Source organism: Hevea brasiliensis, chromosome 14 (assembly GCF_030052815.1).
Source record: "Hevea brasiliensis isolate MT/VB/25A 57/8 chromosome 14, ASM3005281v1, whole genome shotgun sequence".
Taxonomy (NCBI): Eukaryota; Viridiplantae; Streptophyta; class Magnoliopsida; order Malpighiales; family Euphorbiaceae; genus Hevea; species Hevea brasiliensis.
In genome coordinates this window covers 13,128,292-13,146,815 of record NC_079506.1, presented here as the reverse complement: position 1 = coordinate 13,146,815, position 18,524 = coordinate 13,128,292, and the positions used below count along the sequence as shown (strand labels likewise).

Genomic DNA, 18,524 nt, shown 5'->3' with positions numbered 1-18,524 from the left:
AAACGGAATATTGATTACAAAATGGTTTTAGAAGTTGAACGTCATATTCTATTTTTAATTTATTTTGAAATATGTGAATTTGAAACCGAAATTTTCAATTTTAAATCACTTTCTAAATGTATTTAGAAATCGATTTTCATTGATTTGAAACTGAATATTCGGTTTCAAATATCCTATTTTCTTGTAGTGATCTTTATTATAAAAGTTATACTCCCTTCATCACAATAATTATAGATTTATTTCTATTTTTTATAACTTAAAAAAATAATTAATATAATTAAAATAATGAATTTTATTTAGTATTTTTTTTTAATATACTCTTTATTTGTATTGCTCTATTTAATGATTTTATATTTTAAATGCATATAACAGACTATATATTAATAAATAAATTATTATTTCAAAAAAGAAAATAACCTATAATTTATAACAAACAACAATCAAGTCTATCTTTATGGGATATAGGGAATACATATAAATCAAGTAATTACTTAATCCAATATAAATTTAATAGTGATAATTTACAAATATGATTTGTTTTTATTGATTTTTCTTATTAAGGGTTGCTTTTAAAGTTCAATAATAATCCCATCCTACAATTTAATCAATCAAATAAAATGTGTATGGTAATTAGAGAACAATTGGCTCTGAGAGGATGGCACTTGATCAGAACCCATTCCGATTTACTCCAAAATTTGATTATTTTCTTTTAATCCCACCTAAGTTTAATATTATATATGATAGAATGAGGAGAAAGTCTCATTATCTCGATCTTCATAAACTGTTCAAAAATTAATTTAAAATTTATATTTTAAACTTTTAATTTATTAAATAAATTTATATTATATAATAATAAATTAAAATTAAAAAAATCGCAATAAAACCGGTAGTCTCACCGGAGTGTAAACGAACCGATCCAAGCCAAGCTTTGAATGGTTTAAGCTCAGCTTGTCACGACCCAACCTATGGGCCGGACCGGCACTAGGACCTGGGCCAGCCTAAAGCCCCCGAGGCCCGTAGTAAGCCTTAACTATTCATTAACCCAACTCTAAGGCCCATTTGGGCCCAATTTCAAGAAAACAAACGGACAGAGTCCGGCCATAAAATGGACTTTCCAACGGGGAGTTTTCGACTCACCCGACCTGTAAACACAATAAACAATCCATTGGGGAGCTCAGCTAACCCTCCACATACTCATCAACATAATAATAAATGGGAGCTCAGCTCCCTCATCCAATCCATCAAAACAGACTTAAAATATTAAGTTTACAGGTCCAACATGATAATAATATTACAGACCAAATTCAAATAATTACTGCTAACACATGCGGAAATTCTAGGAGTAATTAAAATTACACAATATTGATAAACAACCTGCGAGGTAAAAAGCGAGTTAACCTGAACAAAATATCCTCCTGTGGCTGTAAAAATTTTTGAGCAGAGTGAGCGTTCGACTCAGAGAGTAAAATATCAATCTTAACTATAATCTCTATAACTATCTGAAACTAATGCAACCTGTAGAGTGAAATGCAACATACACAATATTTTCACATCATAATATCAAAAAGGTAATTTGGAGCACTCACGCACCCTGTAACATCAATCATAATATATGGGAGCTGATCCCCTATACAGCTCTCTTAAATCCAACCTGGTGCCAGCGAATTACTCAAGCTCGGACTTCCACTTAATAACCAAATCGAGGGTCCCAGCGAATTACTCAAGCCGTGACTACCCCTCGAAGGAACGGGTCCCAATTACTCAAGCGTGACTACCCGTCCTATCCATAGTCCACACCACATCACGCACGCCAACGCCATACGCCGCTCCAAATTACCACAACAACATCAATGGTACATCAACAGTTATGAATGCAACATAAATCGTGCCTAGAGTTTAACTACATAAATATATGCATATAAGTGATGCATGGGCATGCTGAACATATAATAATATCGAAATTATAATTAAAATTAATATTTTACTCACAAACTTGACGACAAATTACTGTGGCGGCTGGGCGGAGGAAGAAGGCTGTCCCGGCTCACCTGATAATTACATTACATCTATTTAATAAATTTGACTCAATACAAACAAAGAAAAATATCAATTACGTCCTAAGTCGTGCCGAAAATCCGGCAGAGTCTCCCCTATACCTAGGACCTACCCAACCTGCAAAAGGGCTAAAAACGCACTTCTATACTCACAATCCATACATCAACAGTTCAATCATATCACACAGCCCCTCCTGGGCCCATCAAATCAATCATCCATCACAATACGCAAAATTTCAATTTAGTCCTTATTATTGATCATTTTTGCAAAAACTGCCCAAACAAGCTCTAAAAATTATAAAACTTTGCCTTGCGGTCCTTAGCAATATTACTAAGCTATTGCAAAAAGAATCGAAATTTTCTAAGCTAACACGAATATTTTATGGATTTTTAATTCTATTTAAGCACTAGAAAATTACGTAAAAACTAGGTTCGGGTTTACCTTTGCCGATTTCGACTTGAACGCGCTCGGGCGTCGACAATGGGGGCTAGCCAAAACCTCGGCCCAATTCGGAGACTTTTTGATGCAGTGCATGCGGCGAAATTTGCGAACCGATCAAGCCGAATTTCGCGAATCGAGGATACCTACACGAAGCCCATAACACGGGGTTAGTACATAAATTTTTCAGAATTTTCTAAGCTCATTTAATGCTCGAAAATACACCTGCGAAGTTCCGTGGGACCCACCAAAAATGGTGTCGGAAAAATTCGAAATTTATGTCGCGTTGCGAAGCTCTCGGCGAATGGAGCGTCTTTGGTGGCCTCGGTTTTCTCGTGGATTCACGGTTTTGAAATCTAGCCCAAAAGTCGAAATGGGCTAAAATCTTCCCGAGCAAAAATCGGACAATCCGCTCGATGGATTTCGCGTTCTTGGTGTCTATGGAAAGCTCGCCGAGTAGATGGTTTTGGACACAAGACCCGGTCCAATCGGTGGCGGATCGGCCGGTTGGCCGAGGAAGTCAGCGGCCTTGGCCTTGGAGATCGCGCGCGTTCCGTGGATGCAGGATCTTCTTGGTGACTGGGCCCGGGAGGCGCGCCGGTGAGGGGAGGGCGAGGAGGCGGTGGCGGCGAGGGGAGGAGAGAGAAAGCGAGAGAAGAGAGGAGAGGCGTCGCGCGGAGGAAGAGGAAGAAAAGAGAAGAGACCGGTCCGATTCGGCCGGTCCGATCGATCGATTCGATTCAGCCGGTTCGATTCGAAATACAAAATTTTGAATTTTTACTCTGCCTCGGGACCGAAAACGAGGTCCAAAAATTCCGAAAAAATTCCAGAAAACTCAGAAAAATACGTAGACTCCAAATATACTTTTAGTTTTGCCACGTGGTCTTTAAATTAATTTTTAAAAATCATCAAAGTGTATATTTTCGGAAAATCGAACCCGATTTTTAAAATCCGAAAAATCTCAAAAAAATTCCTAAAATTCAAATAAAATTAAAATACCAAAAATACTCATAAATAATAAAATTTTGGGGTGTTACACAGCTCGTTATATTTTTTTTCACGCTCGAGCTCGGCTCGTTATATATATATTAAACTCGAGCTCGATTGGAGTTCGCCTCGTATCAAACTCATTTATAATATAAACGAACCAAACTCAAGCTCGGCTCGTTTATAAACTAAACTCAAGCTCGACTCAAGTTCGCTAATATAATTATATTAAAATAAAATTTAATTTAAATAAAAATAAATTAAAAATTAAATTAATTGCAATTAAAATATATTTAATCTTAATTAAAATAAATGCTTAATTTAATTTCATGACTCTTAACTAAACTCAATAGTATTATGATTTAATTAAAAAGCTTATCCTGTGATACAAATTCAAAATATTATATGATAGCAATATATTAATTATAATTATAATCAACTCAATTACATGTGTATGTATATACACACATAATCTAATATCATGACACCTAATTAAACTCAATGTTATTATGATTTAATTAAAAATATTACTATGTAATATAAATACAATATATTATATGATATCAATATATTAATGACAATTATAATAAACTCAATTACATAAATGTGTGTATATATATATATATATATATATGCACACACACAAAATATAATTTCATGGTTCTTAACTAAACTCAATAGTATTATAGTTTAAATTTAACATATTAACAATTTAATTTTTAGGGAATAAGTAGATAATATTAAGTATGAAAAGATTTAAAAGAGAAAATTTTTTAAAAGATGTATAAAGAGAAAGTGCTTAGAGAGAGAATAATAATAATAATGGATAAATAGTTTAGTATTAAAATTGAATATTAATATTTTAAAAGTTTAAAGTTCACATAAAAAAAAATTAATCAAGAGATTGGAAGTGAGACTACATATAGAAAGAAAGTAATAATAATTATTAGATATATTAATATTAATTTTGAAACTTAATTTTTTAAAAGTTTAAAATTTTAATAGAGAAGGAAGAGAGGAAGAAAGAAATGTATGCTTCGTGTTTCAAATCACATTAACGTGAAAAGTATGTAATTTTAATTTCTTTAGTAATTTAATATAGATAAAATAATTCACAATAGTTTTTATGTATTTATTATCCAATATTCTAAATTTATTCTCATATAAAAATTAACTTATTTAAAAAAAATAAGTCTAAAGCATAAATAACTATATAATTATAAATATATTTTATAAATTGTTTATATCATATTTTTAAAGAATATATTATTTTAAAAATAATTATAAACAAAATAAATATATTTATAATATTATAAAATTATAATAATTAATATAAATATTTTTGTAAACGAGCCTATAAACGAACTAGCTCACAAGCCTGTTCAACAAGCTAGCTCGCAAGCTTATAAACGAACCGAGCTCAAACTCAAGCTCGTGTCGAATACTGCTGAGGTCTAGCTCTGCTAGTTTGTTAAACGAATTTAAAATTCGAATTTGAGTTTGGCTTGTTTAGAAATCGAATCGAGCTGAACTAAATTTTTATCGAACCAAACTTTGAATAGCTTACGAGTGACTTGATTCATCTGCATCCTTACTCCCATCCTAACCTTGATCTCCATTACCATTTCTAATTTGCTCATGTATAAGATAAGACCATATCTAAGCTCAAACTCAACATCTTCTTCCTTCTTTCTCCTTTTCATGGGTCTCCTCTTTTTTTATTTTGTAATTTTATATAATTTTTTTTGAAAGCAGAAAAAAATCTAATTATATATATATATATATATATACACACACAATTGTAAGCAAAAGCAGTGTCACATGGGCGCACCTAGGTTCAATTGCTAATGACCTCTCATTTCCAAAGCAACTCCATTTGGCACGTGGCACATTTATATTTTCGGACCCATTTTCACAGGTCATCTTGAGTCCCACCTCTCTACATCACTTGAATAACCTTGCACCATCTTAAACAAAATTTTGAAAATTATGATGGTAACTTTAATTGATTTTCTCAAAAAAAAAATTTTTTTTTGAAAAATTATTAAATTATTAACTAAATAAATATTTCCATTTATTACACATATATTAATACAGTAAAAAACTAAATTATTTTACTTTATTTATTTATTTTTACTATGTTCTTATTATTAAATAACAATTCTTATATATTTTAGCATTGTCATAAAATTAATAAATATTGAAAAATAATATAATAAATTAAAATAAAAATATAAAAACCACTAATTTTTCAAAGAATATCTAGAAGATAATAAAAAAGTTTTTTTTTAATAGAGTCAAAGATAAAACAAAGAATGAAATTAAAAAAAGTCAAATACATAGTCAAAAATGAACACCAGGTCGTTGTGGTTGTCAAACTTTTCCATTTGAAAGTCAACATATGCTGAAGCAATCCTTTAATGCTTTTTAGTTAAAATAATAATAATAATAATAATAATAATAATAATAATAATAATAATAATAATTAAACTTGGTATTTATTACATTTTCTTTCATATTTATATATAAAATTTCCAATATTATTAAACCATTAAAATCCTGCATTGTTTTTTAATTAATAATTTTATTTTATTTTATAAGTGAGCTCTTTATGAAAATTAAATAGAAATTTATAATTTGATTTCTCAATTTTGTTTTATTTTACACTTTAATCTTTAGATTATAAAAAATTAATTATGAAGTCTCTGAATTTTACATTATATTACACTTTAATTTTTAGATTTTGAGAAATAAATTATTTAGTCCCTTTAATCTTAATATATAAAATAATTTAATTCCTATAATTTTAATATTTACAATAATTTTATCCATAGATATAAGAATTAAATTGTTTTGATATTAAAATTACAGTGACCAAAGTGTGACATAGTCAAATTTTAGAGACTAAATAATTATTTTTAATAATTTAGAGACTAAATTATAATATATTGTAAAACTTATAAACTAAATAATTAAATTTTAAAAATTTAAAGGCTAAAGTATAATATATGATAAAATTTAAGGACCAAATAGTAAATTTCTCAAAATTAAATTCATACCAAACATGAACTGACCTCTCATTACGTAAATCTATTTAATCCAAGTTTTGATTCCTACGAAATCAACAAAAATAATTAAAGAGAGTTGGTAAAAATTTCCTTCATGATGCCCCCTTTAATGAACACAAGAAAGGGCCCTTTTACCAACCATATTTATATGATTAATTGTTAAATGCATATGAATTCATAATTAATTCTTATTTTAAATTTTAACATTATTTTTTATTTTATTATTATGTGTTTAACTTTTTAATTAATAAATTTTTATTTAAATAAATTATTAGTATGCTTTTCTTAAATATATTAACATACCACCAATAAATATTGGTTACAGTGATAAAACTTATTACACTTTTAAAAGGAGAACTCAATTTCTATTTCTTGAATAAGGCATTATTAGGAGGGACTGTTAAACTTTGAAGGGATTAATTTTTGGTAAAATGCTCAATTTAGCTCATGTATTTATTGGGAAAATTAAATTTAGTTTTTTTTTTTTTAACATTTGTTCAATTTAGTTTAAAAATTTTAATTTAAAATCAATTTAGCCTAAAACTTAAAATTGATGAGCTAAATTTCTTGATTTTTTTTATTTAAATCAAAAATTAAGAAATTCAGTTTTTTAATTTTATGATTGAATTTTTTGATTTATTGATTTAAGTTCAAAAATTGAGAAATTCAATTTATTTATTTTCTTGATTTTTAGGATTTTTTTGATTTTTAGGCTAAATTGAGTTTAAATTGAAATTTTTTGACTAAATTAAATAAAAAGTTAAAAATAAATTAAATTGAACTCTTCTAATAAGTATAAGAGTGAAATTAAATTTTAATCCATTAATTTTTTGTGAATTATAAAATAAATATAGAGAATTCCCTGATGTAAGAAAAAAAAAATATTGACACACCAAAAACTATAACATTAGTTTTATTTATTTTATTAATTTTTTTTTATCATCCGACAATCACTTTTTTTTTTCCTTCTTTATAATAATAGATAGCCCATAAGTTGATAATAATAAATAAAAAATTTTAATAATATTTAATTTAAAATTCAAGAATTTTTATAATATAAATTAAAGTTTAAGGATGGAATGATATAACCATTCAAATTAAAAGATAATAAATTTTATTAATGCCAGCATAAAATGTTATTATTTTAATTAATAATTTCACTTATTTTTATATATTTATGCAACTTATTAATGAGATAAATTTATATTTAGTAATAAATTTATATTTTAATTAATAGACTCTCTCTATTACCTAATCCAAAGTTTCAATCGACAAATTTTAAAATCTCCATCGCATTATTACACAAACATATCTAATTTCAATTTATAATATAAAATTTTATGATATTTAATTTAAGTAATATAATGTTTCACTATGATTTTAGCAGTCGATTTTTATATTATTTATATTAATATGATATATATTAAATTAAAAAAATTATATTTTCATAAATTATTATATAATTTAAATCACTGGAACTAAAGAATAATAGAGAAAAAAATGGAAAGGAAATTAATTATAAAATATTATCTTTTATTAATTAAAATTTTCTTAATAAGTGTTAAATTAATTGAGAGAAAATCTAAAATTTTAATTTATTAAGTATTACATCAACAAAAATAATACAGAAATCAATTACTTAAAGTTACAAAAGATTTAAATTAAATTACTTAATTAAAGATTAGGGAAATTGTTTTATAAATTAAATATACAGATAATTTAATATTTATATTTATTTTGTAATTTTTTAAATTAATTTAATTTTAATAAAAGTCAGGTTTGAATTAAAATATTTTTTATTCATTTTAATCTTATTAAATTTAATTTAATTATTGAATTCAAATAATTTACATAATTTATGAGGTTTATTGATTCACAAAATGAATATAAATTTTCTTTTTTACATCTTTGATTATTTTTCTTTCTTTTACACTAAGAATCTTGTTGGTGAGAAATTTGCCTTATGCAAAATTGATTTCAAACTTTTGTCTACTTAATTCTTTATACTAATAATATTTTTTCTATAATAAAATTAAGATTATTTTTATATTATTTATCTTTATAAAACTTAAAATGCTTAATTATCAGGAAAGTCAAATTTTTAAAAAATTATTGATTTTTCTTTAATTAGAAAAATATTTTTTATTAACTTATTTTTTAAGCACTTCAAATATTAAAAAAATAAAAAATATTTTTTATATTTTTTAATAGTTGAGAGCCGCAAAAAAATTATCAATATAAAATATTTTTCTGATCAAAGAAAAAAATTAAATTATTTTTAAAATAAATAACTTTCATTTTTTAAAATAGGAAGTCGTTTTTTATTTTTTAAATTTTAATAATTTTATTAAAATATAAATATTTATATATATAAAATAAATATATATTATTAATTTAATATTATAATAAAATAATAAAAAATATTTTTATAGTTTAATAAAAATATTTTTTTAATATAAATTATTTTTCATAAAATAAATGAAGTCTAAAATTTAAAAAATAAGTTAATGAAATTGAAAAAAAAAATTTAACGGAAAAATTTAAAAAATTATTTTTTAAAATTTGATATATATTATTAGCTTTTAATTATAATAAAAAAATAAAAATATTTTATTAAAAAATAATTTCATTAAATTTTTTTTTTGAATTAATAGTATTATAATAAAAAATAAAATTAAAATTTTTAAAAATTTTTGTAATATATGTTAAAAAAATGTAAGCACCAACCACATGTATATGAAAAAGAAAATTAATTGATGAGAGGAATATATATAAAAAAAGATGAGAGTATAAAAATACAAATGTAGATAAAGAAGGGCCAATAAGAAGAAAGAAGAGAAAGGAAAGCAGCGGATAATATATTGATTAATGTCAGAAACTAGAGGTGATTGAACATTGTCAGGTTACTGTCAGTACTTACTCGAAGCAGAAAAACCATAAAATCCAACCCTATTTTTCTTTTTTTTCTTTTTCTTTTTTTTTTTTAAATAAAAAAATCCAAATTTCAATTATCAGAAAACTAAAACACACAAAACAGAACAACTACTTCCACTCCTCCTCCTCCTCCTCCTCCTTCCTCCTCCTTCTCCTTCCTCATCTTCTCATCTGTTTCTTGTTCTAATAATTTGATCAATAGCAACAGTTTCGCATCAAGTTGTTCCGAAATTGGAAGCTTCAAATGCTAGAAATGTGTTTCCGCTTTGTCTTGAAGCGTTTCCAGGTTAGTCTGATTTCATGATGAAGATAATTGCTTCTCGATCTGTTTTGATTCTGTGCTATTTGTAATCAGAGTTTATTTTTATGTTTGTTTGTTTGTTGAATGACTTGATTATTTTGGAAATTTTTTGCTTATTTATATTTATTAGTAGAGATTTTTGGTGTTTTTAGTTTGAATTTGGGCTTATTTTGACTAGGAAATTTTTGTTAATTTAGACTTAGATCTGATCAGTCTCGTTCAACGGTTCAAGTCAATTTTAGTGCATGATTTTTTTTTGCTTTTTTGTTTTTTACGATAGACTTATGCTTATTGTTTGTCATTACTAGATCACGGCTGGAAGCAGCGAATTTTAGTTGAATTTACACTTTTAATTTTTTTTTTGGTAAATAGAAACACATTAATTTTCTGTTGTACGTAAACAGTGTTAGATATAGTTCTGACTTGTTTGTAACTTAATAACAACATGGAATTTGATTCTTTGTTTGTTTAATCATTGATAACCGAGTTTAAACAATTACCCATTGTATATTTTTGTGGCTTTTTTCATTGGTCATATTTCTGCATAGTTGTGTTGTTTCGGAATTTTATGATCTGAAACTACCTGAATAATGAAGTTCTATGATTTTTTTTTTTAGTTCCTAAATTTTTTATTTGTAATTCTTGAAATTTATTTATTTTCCATTTTTATTTTCTGACTTCGAATTTTGTAATTCTAATAGGAAGATAGGTGTTTGGAGTGGATGGAAGGCAGAACTGCAAACTATCACAAGGTTGGTAAATATTAGCAACTGTAATACTTCTAACGTGTACCATTATGGCGTCTGCCAGCCTTGGAAATGGGGGAGTTGGAAGTTCTAGGTCTGTTAATGGCTTCAAGAGTTCATCAAGCTCAGTTGACTGGCTGGGGAGAGAGATGTTTGAGATGAGATTGAGGGACAAGGCGGACCATGATGAAGACAGAGTAAGTTGGAGGCTTTTTAATTTTTATTTATGCTTTGATGTTTAAAGTTTCCTTTCAGTTGTTGTTAACAATCCTGAAACTGGCATCTGTTCTTTTGAGTATCTCTTGTATTGAGAAACTCCTTGGCAAGGTGGTTCCACTGTGATTTGATTTTTAGAAGGGCGCATCACTTGATTGAGAAATGTTTTCTCTAGTTTTTAAGAGTGGGTAAAACTATACAAATTTGTGCTTATATGTATAGGCCCCTACTTCCTCCTTGTTGCAGGATAGTGAACCAGATATAATTGATGGTGTGGGTACAGAAGCAGGACATGTCATAAGAACCACTATTGGTGGTCGAAATGGTCAATCTAGACAGGTTGGAAAATTATATTTAAAATCTGGAATATAAAATTATTATATTGGAGGTATTTTTATCAGTGAATAATTTACATCTTCTGCAATTTGTGTTATTTGGGTTGACAGACAATAAGTTATATAGCGGAGAATGTGGTTGGAACTGGTTCTTTTGGTGTTGTCTTCCAAGTAAGTAGAGCTGTTCACTGAATTAGTTATCAAATCTTTTTCTCTCCATTAAGTTATATTGTTTAAATATTTTAAATTTCTTTTTGCAGGCTAAATGTCGGGAAACTGGAGAAATTGTCGCTATCAAGAAAGTTCTCCAAGACAAGCGCTACAAGAATAGAGAGTTACAGATTATGCAGATGTTGGATCATCCAAATATTGTTTCCCTTAAGAATTGTTTCTTTTCAACAACTGAAAAGGAAGAGCTCTACCTAAATCTGGTACTCGAATATGTTCCCGAAACTGTCAATCGTATTGCAAGGAGCTACAGCAGGATCAACCAAAGAATGCCTTTAATATATGTTAAACTCTATACCTATCAGGTTGGTATCAGTTTGTAAGCTTTCTTCTTTGGTTCACAAATGGATGGATGTTGCTTAATAAGTAAGAATATGGATTGTGGCAACTGTGCTCACATAATTGGCAATATAATTCTCTAGAACCAAGAATTTCTATCACTTGTTCTCCTAACTGGGAATTTCTTTTTTGTGGATGCCATTGATTTTTAATGCCATGTTGGACTTATTTTTATCATGTGCTATAGGAATTAATGAAATATAATGTCTATGACAAATTAGGTCTATAGGTCCCCTTTTGGTGATTTTATCACTCTTATTCTTACATTTTTTTTATTGATTTTTAACATGCTGACTCTATTATTTTGTTGTTTTTGCAGTACATTTTAAATGAATTTGTCATGTTACACCTAGGATTCTTTGGGGGAATATGGGGGTGGGGGCGACTCAAGATCAAGAGGACAATAAAAAGTTCATAGGTTTATCTTTTAAAATATCTAAATTTGTTTCACAAACAACACCAGAAAATATAGTCTGGGACTCTAGGTTGTCAAAGCTGACCAATATGGCTTAAATAGCATTCTTTGGATAGCACAACTCACCAACAATTCTAATAATAATAATAATAATAATAATAACAATAGTAATTATGATTATTATTTAAAATTTTCGTGTTTTGCTGTTTTGGTTGCAGATCTGTAGGGCACTTGCCTATATACACAATTGCATTGGTATTTGTCACCGTGACATCAAGCCTCAAAACTTACTGGTAAGACATTTATGTGAGGGACTCCAGTCATTTTATTTTTGGTTTAACATTTTTAATGGCAGTGTTTTAATTTTTGGTTTAAAATTTTGATGGAATATTTTAAAATATGTACTTCTATTCCTATTGGAATTAGCTACAGTTCCTTTTTATATCAAGTGTTTTCCTAAGTAGTTAATTGATTGCGGTTTCTGCATGCTATATATAGTAATACCATATGGCTTTTTAGGAACTAAGAGAAGGAATATCTGAAAAAACACCTTCTTGGATTCCTTGAAACAGTTAATTTTCAGACTTTGTTCTCTTCAAGTAGTTATGCTTCCTAAATCCTTATCTTCTTGGAAATTTAAGCAGTCAATATGATAGTTTCCTTTCAGTTGACATAAGATCAAGTTGTTCCTAAGTAATTTTGGAATTCAAGCTCTCAACTCTTTAGCTTTATTAGACTTTAGAATTAGAGTTTAATTGGTAGCACCTTTTGAAAGTTCGAGGAGAAATGAGCTAAGTCATAACAAGAGTCAACCAAAAGTAAAATGTGAGAATAAGGAAATTGAAGAAGTTGCTACAAAGAAAAATTTAAAGGACCCCTTAGATAAAGTAGAGAGCACAAGATAGCAAGGTAGATTTAAAGGAGGCATGAACTGAATAATATATATATATATATAAAATAAGGATGGAATTGAAACTCATGTTATTTCGAGGATTGATTGTCATATTTTTGGTACATAAATTTACAAATATGGCTAATTCTTTAATATTTTTCTTGTTTTATTAACAAGTCATCAAATTCCTACTGGTTTGTATGTATTCAAGGTTACCAAAATTTTTATTTGGAACAATTTGAAATTCAAGGCATTTTAATGAGAAAAACAAGATTTTCAAGAATTCTTATTGTGGTTTCAATGACTTCCAGTCAACCTTGAGAACAATGTTGAATTTAATGATGGGAAGCTTCGCTTTCGGAAATATGTTCTATTTTCTTTTAATAAAAATATATTTCATACTGTTTTTTGTTTAGATTAAGTTCTAATAATTGGGGTTAATGAGTGTACCTGGGGGGTCAACTCCATTGGCGAGGATATGTTGGAGGCTTGACTTACTCAAAGTGTTAAAATTCCTATTTGTTAAACACAAAAGAACTTTCAAATTTTTGTTTTTGACTTGGTGTTGATAGTTCAGAGGGTATTATTGCACATTCGTCTTACCCTCTTCTTGTGCCTCAATGCTGCTAGCTTATACAAATCAGTAGCTTTATGGTGATGCTTTCTTTTGTGCTATTGCTGGGCTCAAATTGTAAGGTGTATCAGTTATATGTCATTTGTTTTATATCTGGCTTGTCGCCCATCATCTTTTAACCTTGAGATGCTTATACAAACTTTATGATACTCTATATCAGTGGAGGTGGGGAGATTGGTGCATTGTTGATATCTTAATTTTTTTTGTCCACTAGAGGAATTGTTATTTGAGGAGTTACCTTGCAACCCATGTTACACTAGCAAAATCAGAACACTCATTTGGGACCTTTGGCCCTTGTGCTGAAATGATGTCGCACTGGGATCTGTGGTTTTTACTCATTTGTTGTAGCTTGTTATCAGTAGCACTTGTTTATGCGTCAGTGGGGCTTAAATGGTAGAGGATTTATCCGTATCTAAATCCTCCTTGTTACTTGTATTTTTCCTTTGTTTGTGTTGTCAGGGAGTGCTCTTGCTACTAGTGTTATTGTTCCATCCTTTCTTCTTCCTTTTTTTTTTTTTTACTGTCGTCAAAAGTTAATTCTTCATTTTCCAGGTGAATCCAAGCACGCATCAACTGAAACTTTGTGATTTTGGGAGTGCCAAAGTGCTGGTAAGTTTTCATGCAACAGGGATCACTAATGATCATTTATTATTTCTTTGCTTGAATATATTCCCATTGTTATTTTTAAGGTGAAAGGAGAACCCAATGTCTCTTACATCTGCTCAAGATACTACCGTGCCCCAGAATTGATATTTGGTGCTACTGAATACACTACTGCCATTGATATATGGTCTACAGGTTGTGTGATGGCTGAGTTGCTACTAGGGAAGGTAGTTTGATTCTCTTCATATTACCATTTCTTTGTTGCTTATTTTCTCTCTGCCACTCGTCTTTTTTGGTTTGATAAGCATCATTTTCTTGTTTCTTCTCAATGTTAACTGTTTTCCTTGTACCAACTGTTTGTGCAGCCTTTGTTTCCTGGTGAAAGTGGAGTTGACCAACTAGTTGAGATCATTAAGGTGATGTTATCTTTTGATTCTCATGTGCCTTTGGAAATATCTTGATTTTAAGTTTTCCTAATATGTGATTTTGAGAGTTATATTTTAACCCTTGAAAGTTTAAACATCTCAAATTATCAAGCTTTGGTATGTGCAAGGCATTTATAAAACTCTATTTCTGGGTTGAATTCAGATGTTCTGAAAATGAAATTAAGTGCTGTTATTTAATATCTTCTCTTGATAAGTATATATTTTGATAGTCTATGGCTAAATGTTGGACTACGCATTTTTTAATATTAGTTTAGACTCCATTTGTATAGGTGTGAATATCAAGTGATGAGGTATTTGAATTTCATATTATTTTGACATTTTATTTTCACTTGAAACACATATTCAAATCCTTAATCATTCCAAATGCATGTGTATCCAAATGTAGCTTCATATTATTTCCTTTGCAATTTTTGCCCAAAACTAACAGATCGCTCTTCTATTTCAAGAAAGCATGGAGATGAAACTTAAATTCTTAAGAATACAATTCACATCAAAACACTCAACTTTCTCATGTTTCATCTTTGATCCGCCTGAGTACCCCAGCTGAACTTGAAACCAGACAGCTTGTTTCAACTGCCATTAGGGGAGTGCTTAATAGCAAATCTGTAAGTTGTTTTTCAGGTTTTGGGAACTCCAACAAGGGAGGAGATAAAGTGCATGAATCCAAACTATACCGAATTTAAGTTTCCACAAATAAAGCCTCACCCATGGCACAAGGTTTATGCTCTTCCTCCTTGCTCTTAAATCCTTTGCTTATGTTTGTGCTGTTCCTCTGTCTGAGCTTGAATTGAACAGTGCTGAAATAAATGCATTCTTATGATCTAAATTAGGAATGTAAATTTTATAAGGCCTAAAATCTTTCAAAGAAGTGCAGTAATGGCTGGCCTAAGCTTTTTAGAAAGAGTCCTTGGTAGAATCCTACCAGGCCTGGCCAGGGGATGAACCAGAACTGGACTGGTTAGCCATGGTTCCAGTCGGTTTTGATCCGGCTCAATTCCGGTTCCCATTTCGGTTTTGGTTCAAAAATGGTTTGGTTCACATGGCGCCCTTTAAAGCTGTTACCTTTTTCTAAAATATATATATATATATATATATATAGTTTGACTCATGCTAGAACCTACAGTTTGAACCATTGGTACTGGTTCAGGGTTTGGAGAGGGGGGATTGATACAGGTCCCCTATAGCTGGGTCCAGTTCCAGTTCAGGATTGAACTGTTTACAATCCTGAGAATTCTATTAGCTTTTGAGATTCATTCTGACATTTATTCTCATCTGCTAGGTCTTCCAAAAGTGTTTACCCCCAGAAGCAGTGGATCTTGTCTGTAGGTTTTTCCAGTACTCTCCCAATTTGAGATGCACTGCTGTAAGTATATGTTTATTTCATCCTCATTTTCCTGAGAGGTAAAGTTCATTTATTAATCAAATTTATTCATTTATTAATCAATTTTATCTGCTTTGGTGGCCCTGCAGTTGGAAGCTTGTGTGCATCCTTTCTTTGATGAACTGAGGAATCCAGAGACTCGCCTTCCCAATGGCCGCCCTCTCCCTCCACTATTTAATTTTAAACCTCAAGGTAAGTTGTTGATTGACATTCCCATCACATATTGGTGCATTTAATTGGGAGACAGGCATGATGGAAAGAAGGATCCGATTCGGTATAACTATCATGCCCTTTCAACTTTAGAAAAGTTATGTGGAACTTTCTTGCTAGAATAAAGTAGCCTGTCTTGTCACTGCATCTTTTTTGTATGCATTTTAACTGAAGTATTTTTACCTTTGCTATTTATGCCTCATCACACGCCCTTATATCTGGCAGAGCTGTCAGGCATACCAGCAGACATTGTCAATCGACTTATTCCAGACCATGCTCGTAAGCAGAACTTATTCATGGCTTTGCACACCTAGCGCCTGTTCCAAAATCTTTGCATGTGCAGCGTCTTCTATGCTATATTGTCTTGTATCAACACATTGTAAAAATTCTCTGCTTTTGTCATTGCCATCTTCTTTCTTGTGAGAGAATGTTGCAAAGAGGAGTTCTTTTAGGACATTCTGGGAACCTGAGGTTTTGACTTTTGAGTTTGCTGTGCCTAAAGGTGTTTTTGTGGTTGTTTATCTAAGACAACAATAGATCATGATGTATATTTATAAAAGCTACTCTATTATGAGCGATTTTAGTAAGGTGAAATATCTGAGAACATAATGTATCTTCAACCTGTGCTGTAGTTTTATGTTGACACTTATTCTTCCCTAACAGTTTTTAATCCTTTTTGCATCACTGCATACAACATAATGAATCGTATGTTATAATGTTCATGGAAAAACATATGTGCTATTTCATCATGTGAAATAAGGTTGTCCCGAGCATGATTTTAAATAGTAATTACAGTTGCGGGTAACGAAAACAGGCATGTAACGATCATAACAGGATAAAGACAAAATATTTAAAGATATAGATAAAACTAAGTTGTATAACTAAATAATGAGCATAAATATATCAAATAAAAATATTAAATTTATTGTTTCAAATCTTATTACTACCAAAATGAATATTTAGTTGAGAGAAAATAGCTTACATCTATTGTTTTATATAATAGCCATAATGATGTTTATCGTTCTAATTGTAAAAATTCGTTAAATAATAATGGTAATGATATAATGATAAATTAAAATGCTTTTAAATAACGGCCATGGTCCGGAGTATGAATTGTGTTCTAAATGAGGTGTTTGAAAGAAAGTTGATGAGCTCAAGATGAAATAATCGTTTATGGAAGAATTCACTTGATTTTCTAGTGGTGTATCTTTCAGACCATACCCGATATAAATGGTGATGTTAGGGTTGAAGGGACTGTGAACAAGCATTAACATTGCTGTGCCATGGCTGTATTATTTCTCCACGCTTTATTTGATTAGCAGGATAATTATTCCACATAAAATTTAAAAATTCGACATAAAAATGGTGATGTTAGGGTTGAAACTTTGTTTTTTATTATCTTTTCTTATTTTAAAAAATCTTCCTACACTCCATCTAAACACACTGATAAGATTTTAAGCGTGTGTGTTATTTTAAATTAATTAATATTTTAAAATAATAATTTATAATTATTATAATAAATAATAACTAAAAATTTTGACTCTATGTGAATAAAACAAATAAAGATAAATTTTTATGCCACAAATTAATTTTTTTTTTCTTCAATAGTTAATCTATTTTTATAATTATACAATTTTAAATATTAAATTTAATAAAATTATTATTCCTAAAGGCCTTTTTTTTTTTTGAAAAAAAGAATGGCACAACGTCGGTGAGCCGCTGCATGTGGATATATAAATTATAGATATTTTAATACGAGTACGTAATGATTTTTAGCTGAGATTTTGTTGATGGTAAGGACATCTCAAGTTGACAGGATTCCCAACTCCAAACCAAAATCCTTCCCAAACTATAGAGAAATCCTTTTAAAACTATGAATAGGACACCAACTGCGTCTCCCTATATATACGTCTCTCTATGTGTGGCACCATGCATCTATACACTTCAATTCTTGCAGTTTAGCTTTTGTTTCTTTTTTCAACTCTACGATCAAAAGCTTCTATAATGGCTCTACAACTGGACGAAAACATGTTCGCTATCCTGGCTGATGAAGACATGGCTTTACAAGTTGACGAAAACATGTTCGCTATCCCGGCTGATGAAGACATGGCTTTACAAGTTGACGAAAACATGTTCGCTATCCTATCTGATGAAGACGGCGAGGACCTATCGAAACTCGTTGATAAATATCGCGACAGGATTTTGGAGGAAAAGAAAGAGGAAACCCTTCTGGTTAAACGAATTTCGAAGAAGAAAAAGCGTGCAAAGAAAGATGGCCGCCAAAAGCTTGACAAGA

At 29.4% G+C, this 18,524-nt stretch overlaps 2 protein-coding genes across 3 annotated transcripts in view; one reads left to right on the top strand and one right to left on the bottom strand.

The window, feature by feature from the left end:
* The window catches only part of LOC110652551 (KH domain-containing protein At1g09660/At1g09670), a 57,592-nt gene that overhangs the window by 31,798 nt on the left and 7,270 nt on the right, over positions 1-18,524 (bottom strand). The window lies entirely within an intron of this gene.
* LOC110651473 (shaggy-related protein kinase kappa) lies at positions 9,440-16,848 on the top strand. 2 transcript variants are annotated; one of them, XM_058133340.1, is made up of 13 exons: positions 9,440-9,768; positions 10,485-10,726; positions 10,992-11,084; positions 11,192-11,251; positions 11,341-11,613; positions 12,281-12,355; positions 14,141-14,197; positions 14,278-14,418; positions 14,557-14,607; positions 15,259-15,354; positions 15,917-16,000; positions 16,108-16,210; positions 16,454-16,848. In XM_058133340.1, the coding sequence occupies exons 2-13, from the start codon at positions 10,580-10,582 to the stop codon at positions 16,540-16,542; spliced, it is 1,269 nt and encodes a 422-aa protein (XP_057989323.1). In that variant the 5' UTR covers positions 9,440-9,768; positions 10,485-10,579; the 3' UTR covers positions 16,543-16,848. The 2 variants fall into 2 exon arrangements, with proteins under 2 accessions (XP_057989323.1, XP_057989322.1); XM_058133339.1 differs by having other exon boundaries at positions 9,487-9,768; positions 10,968-11,084.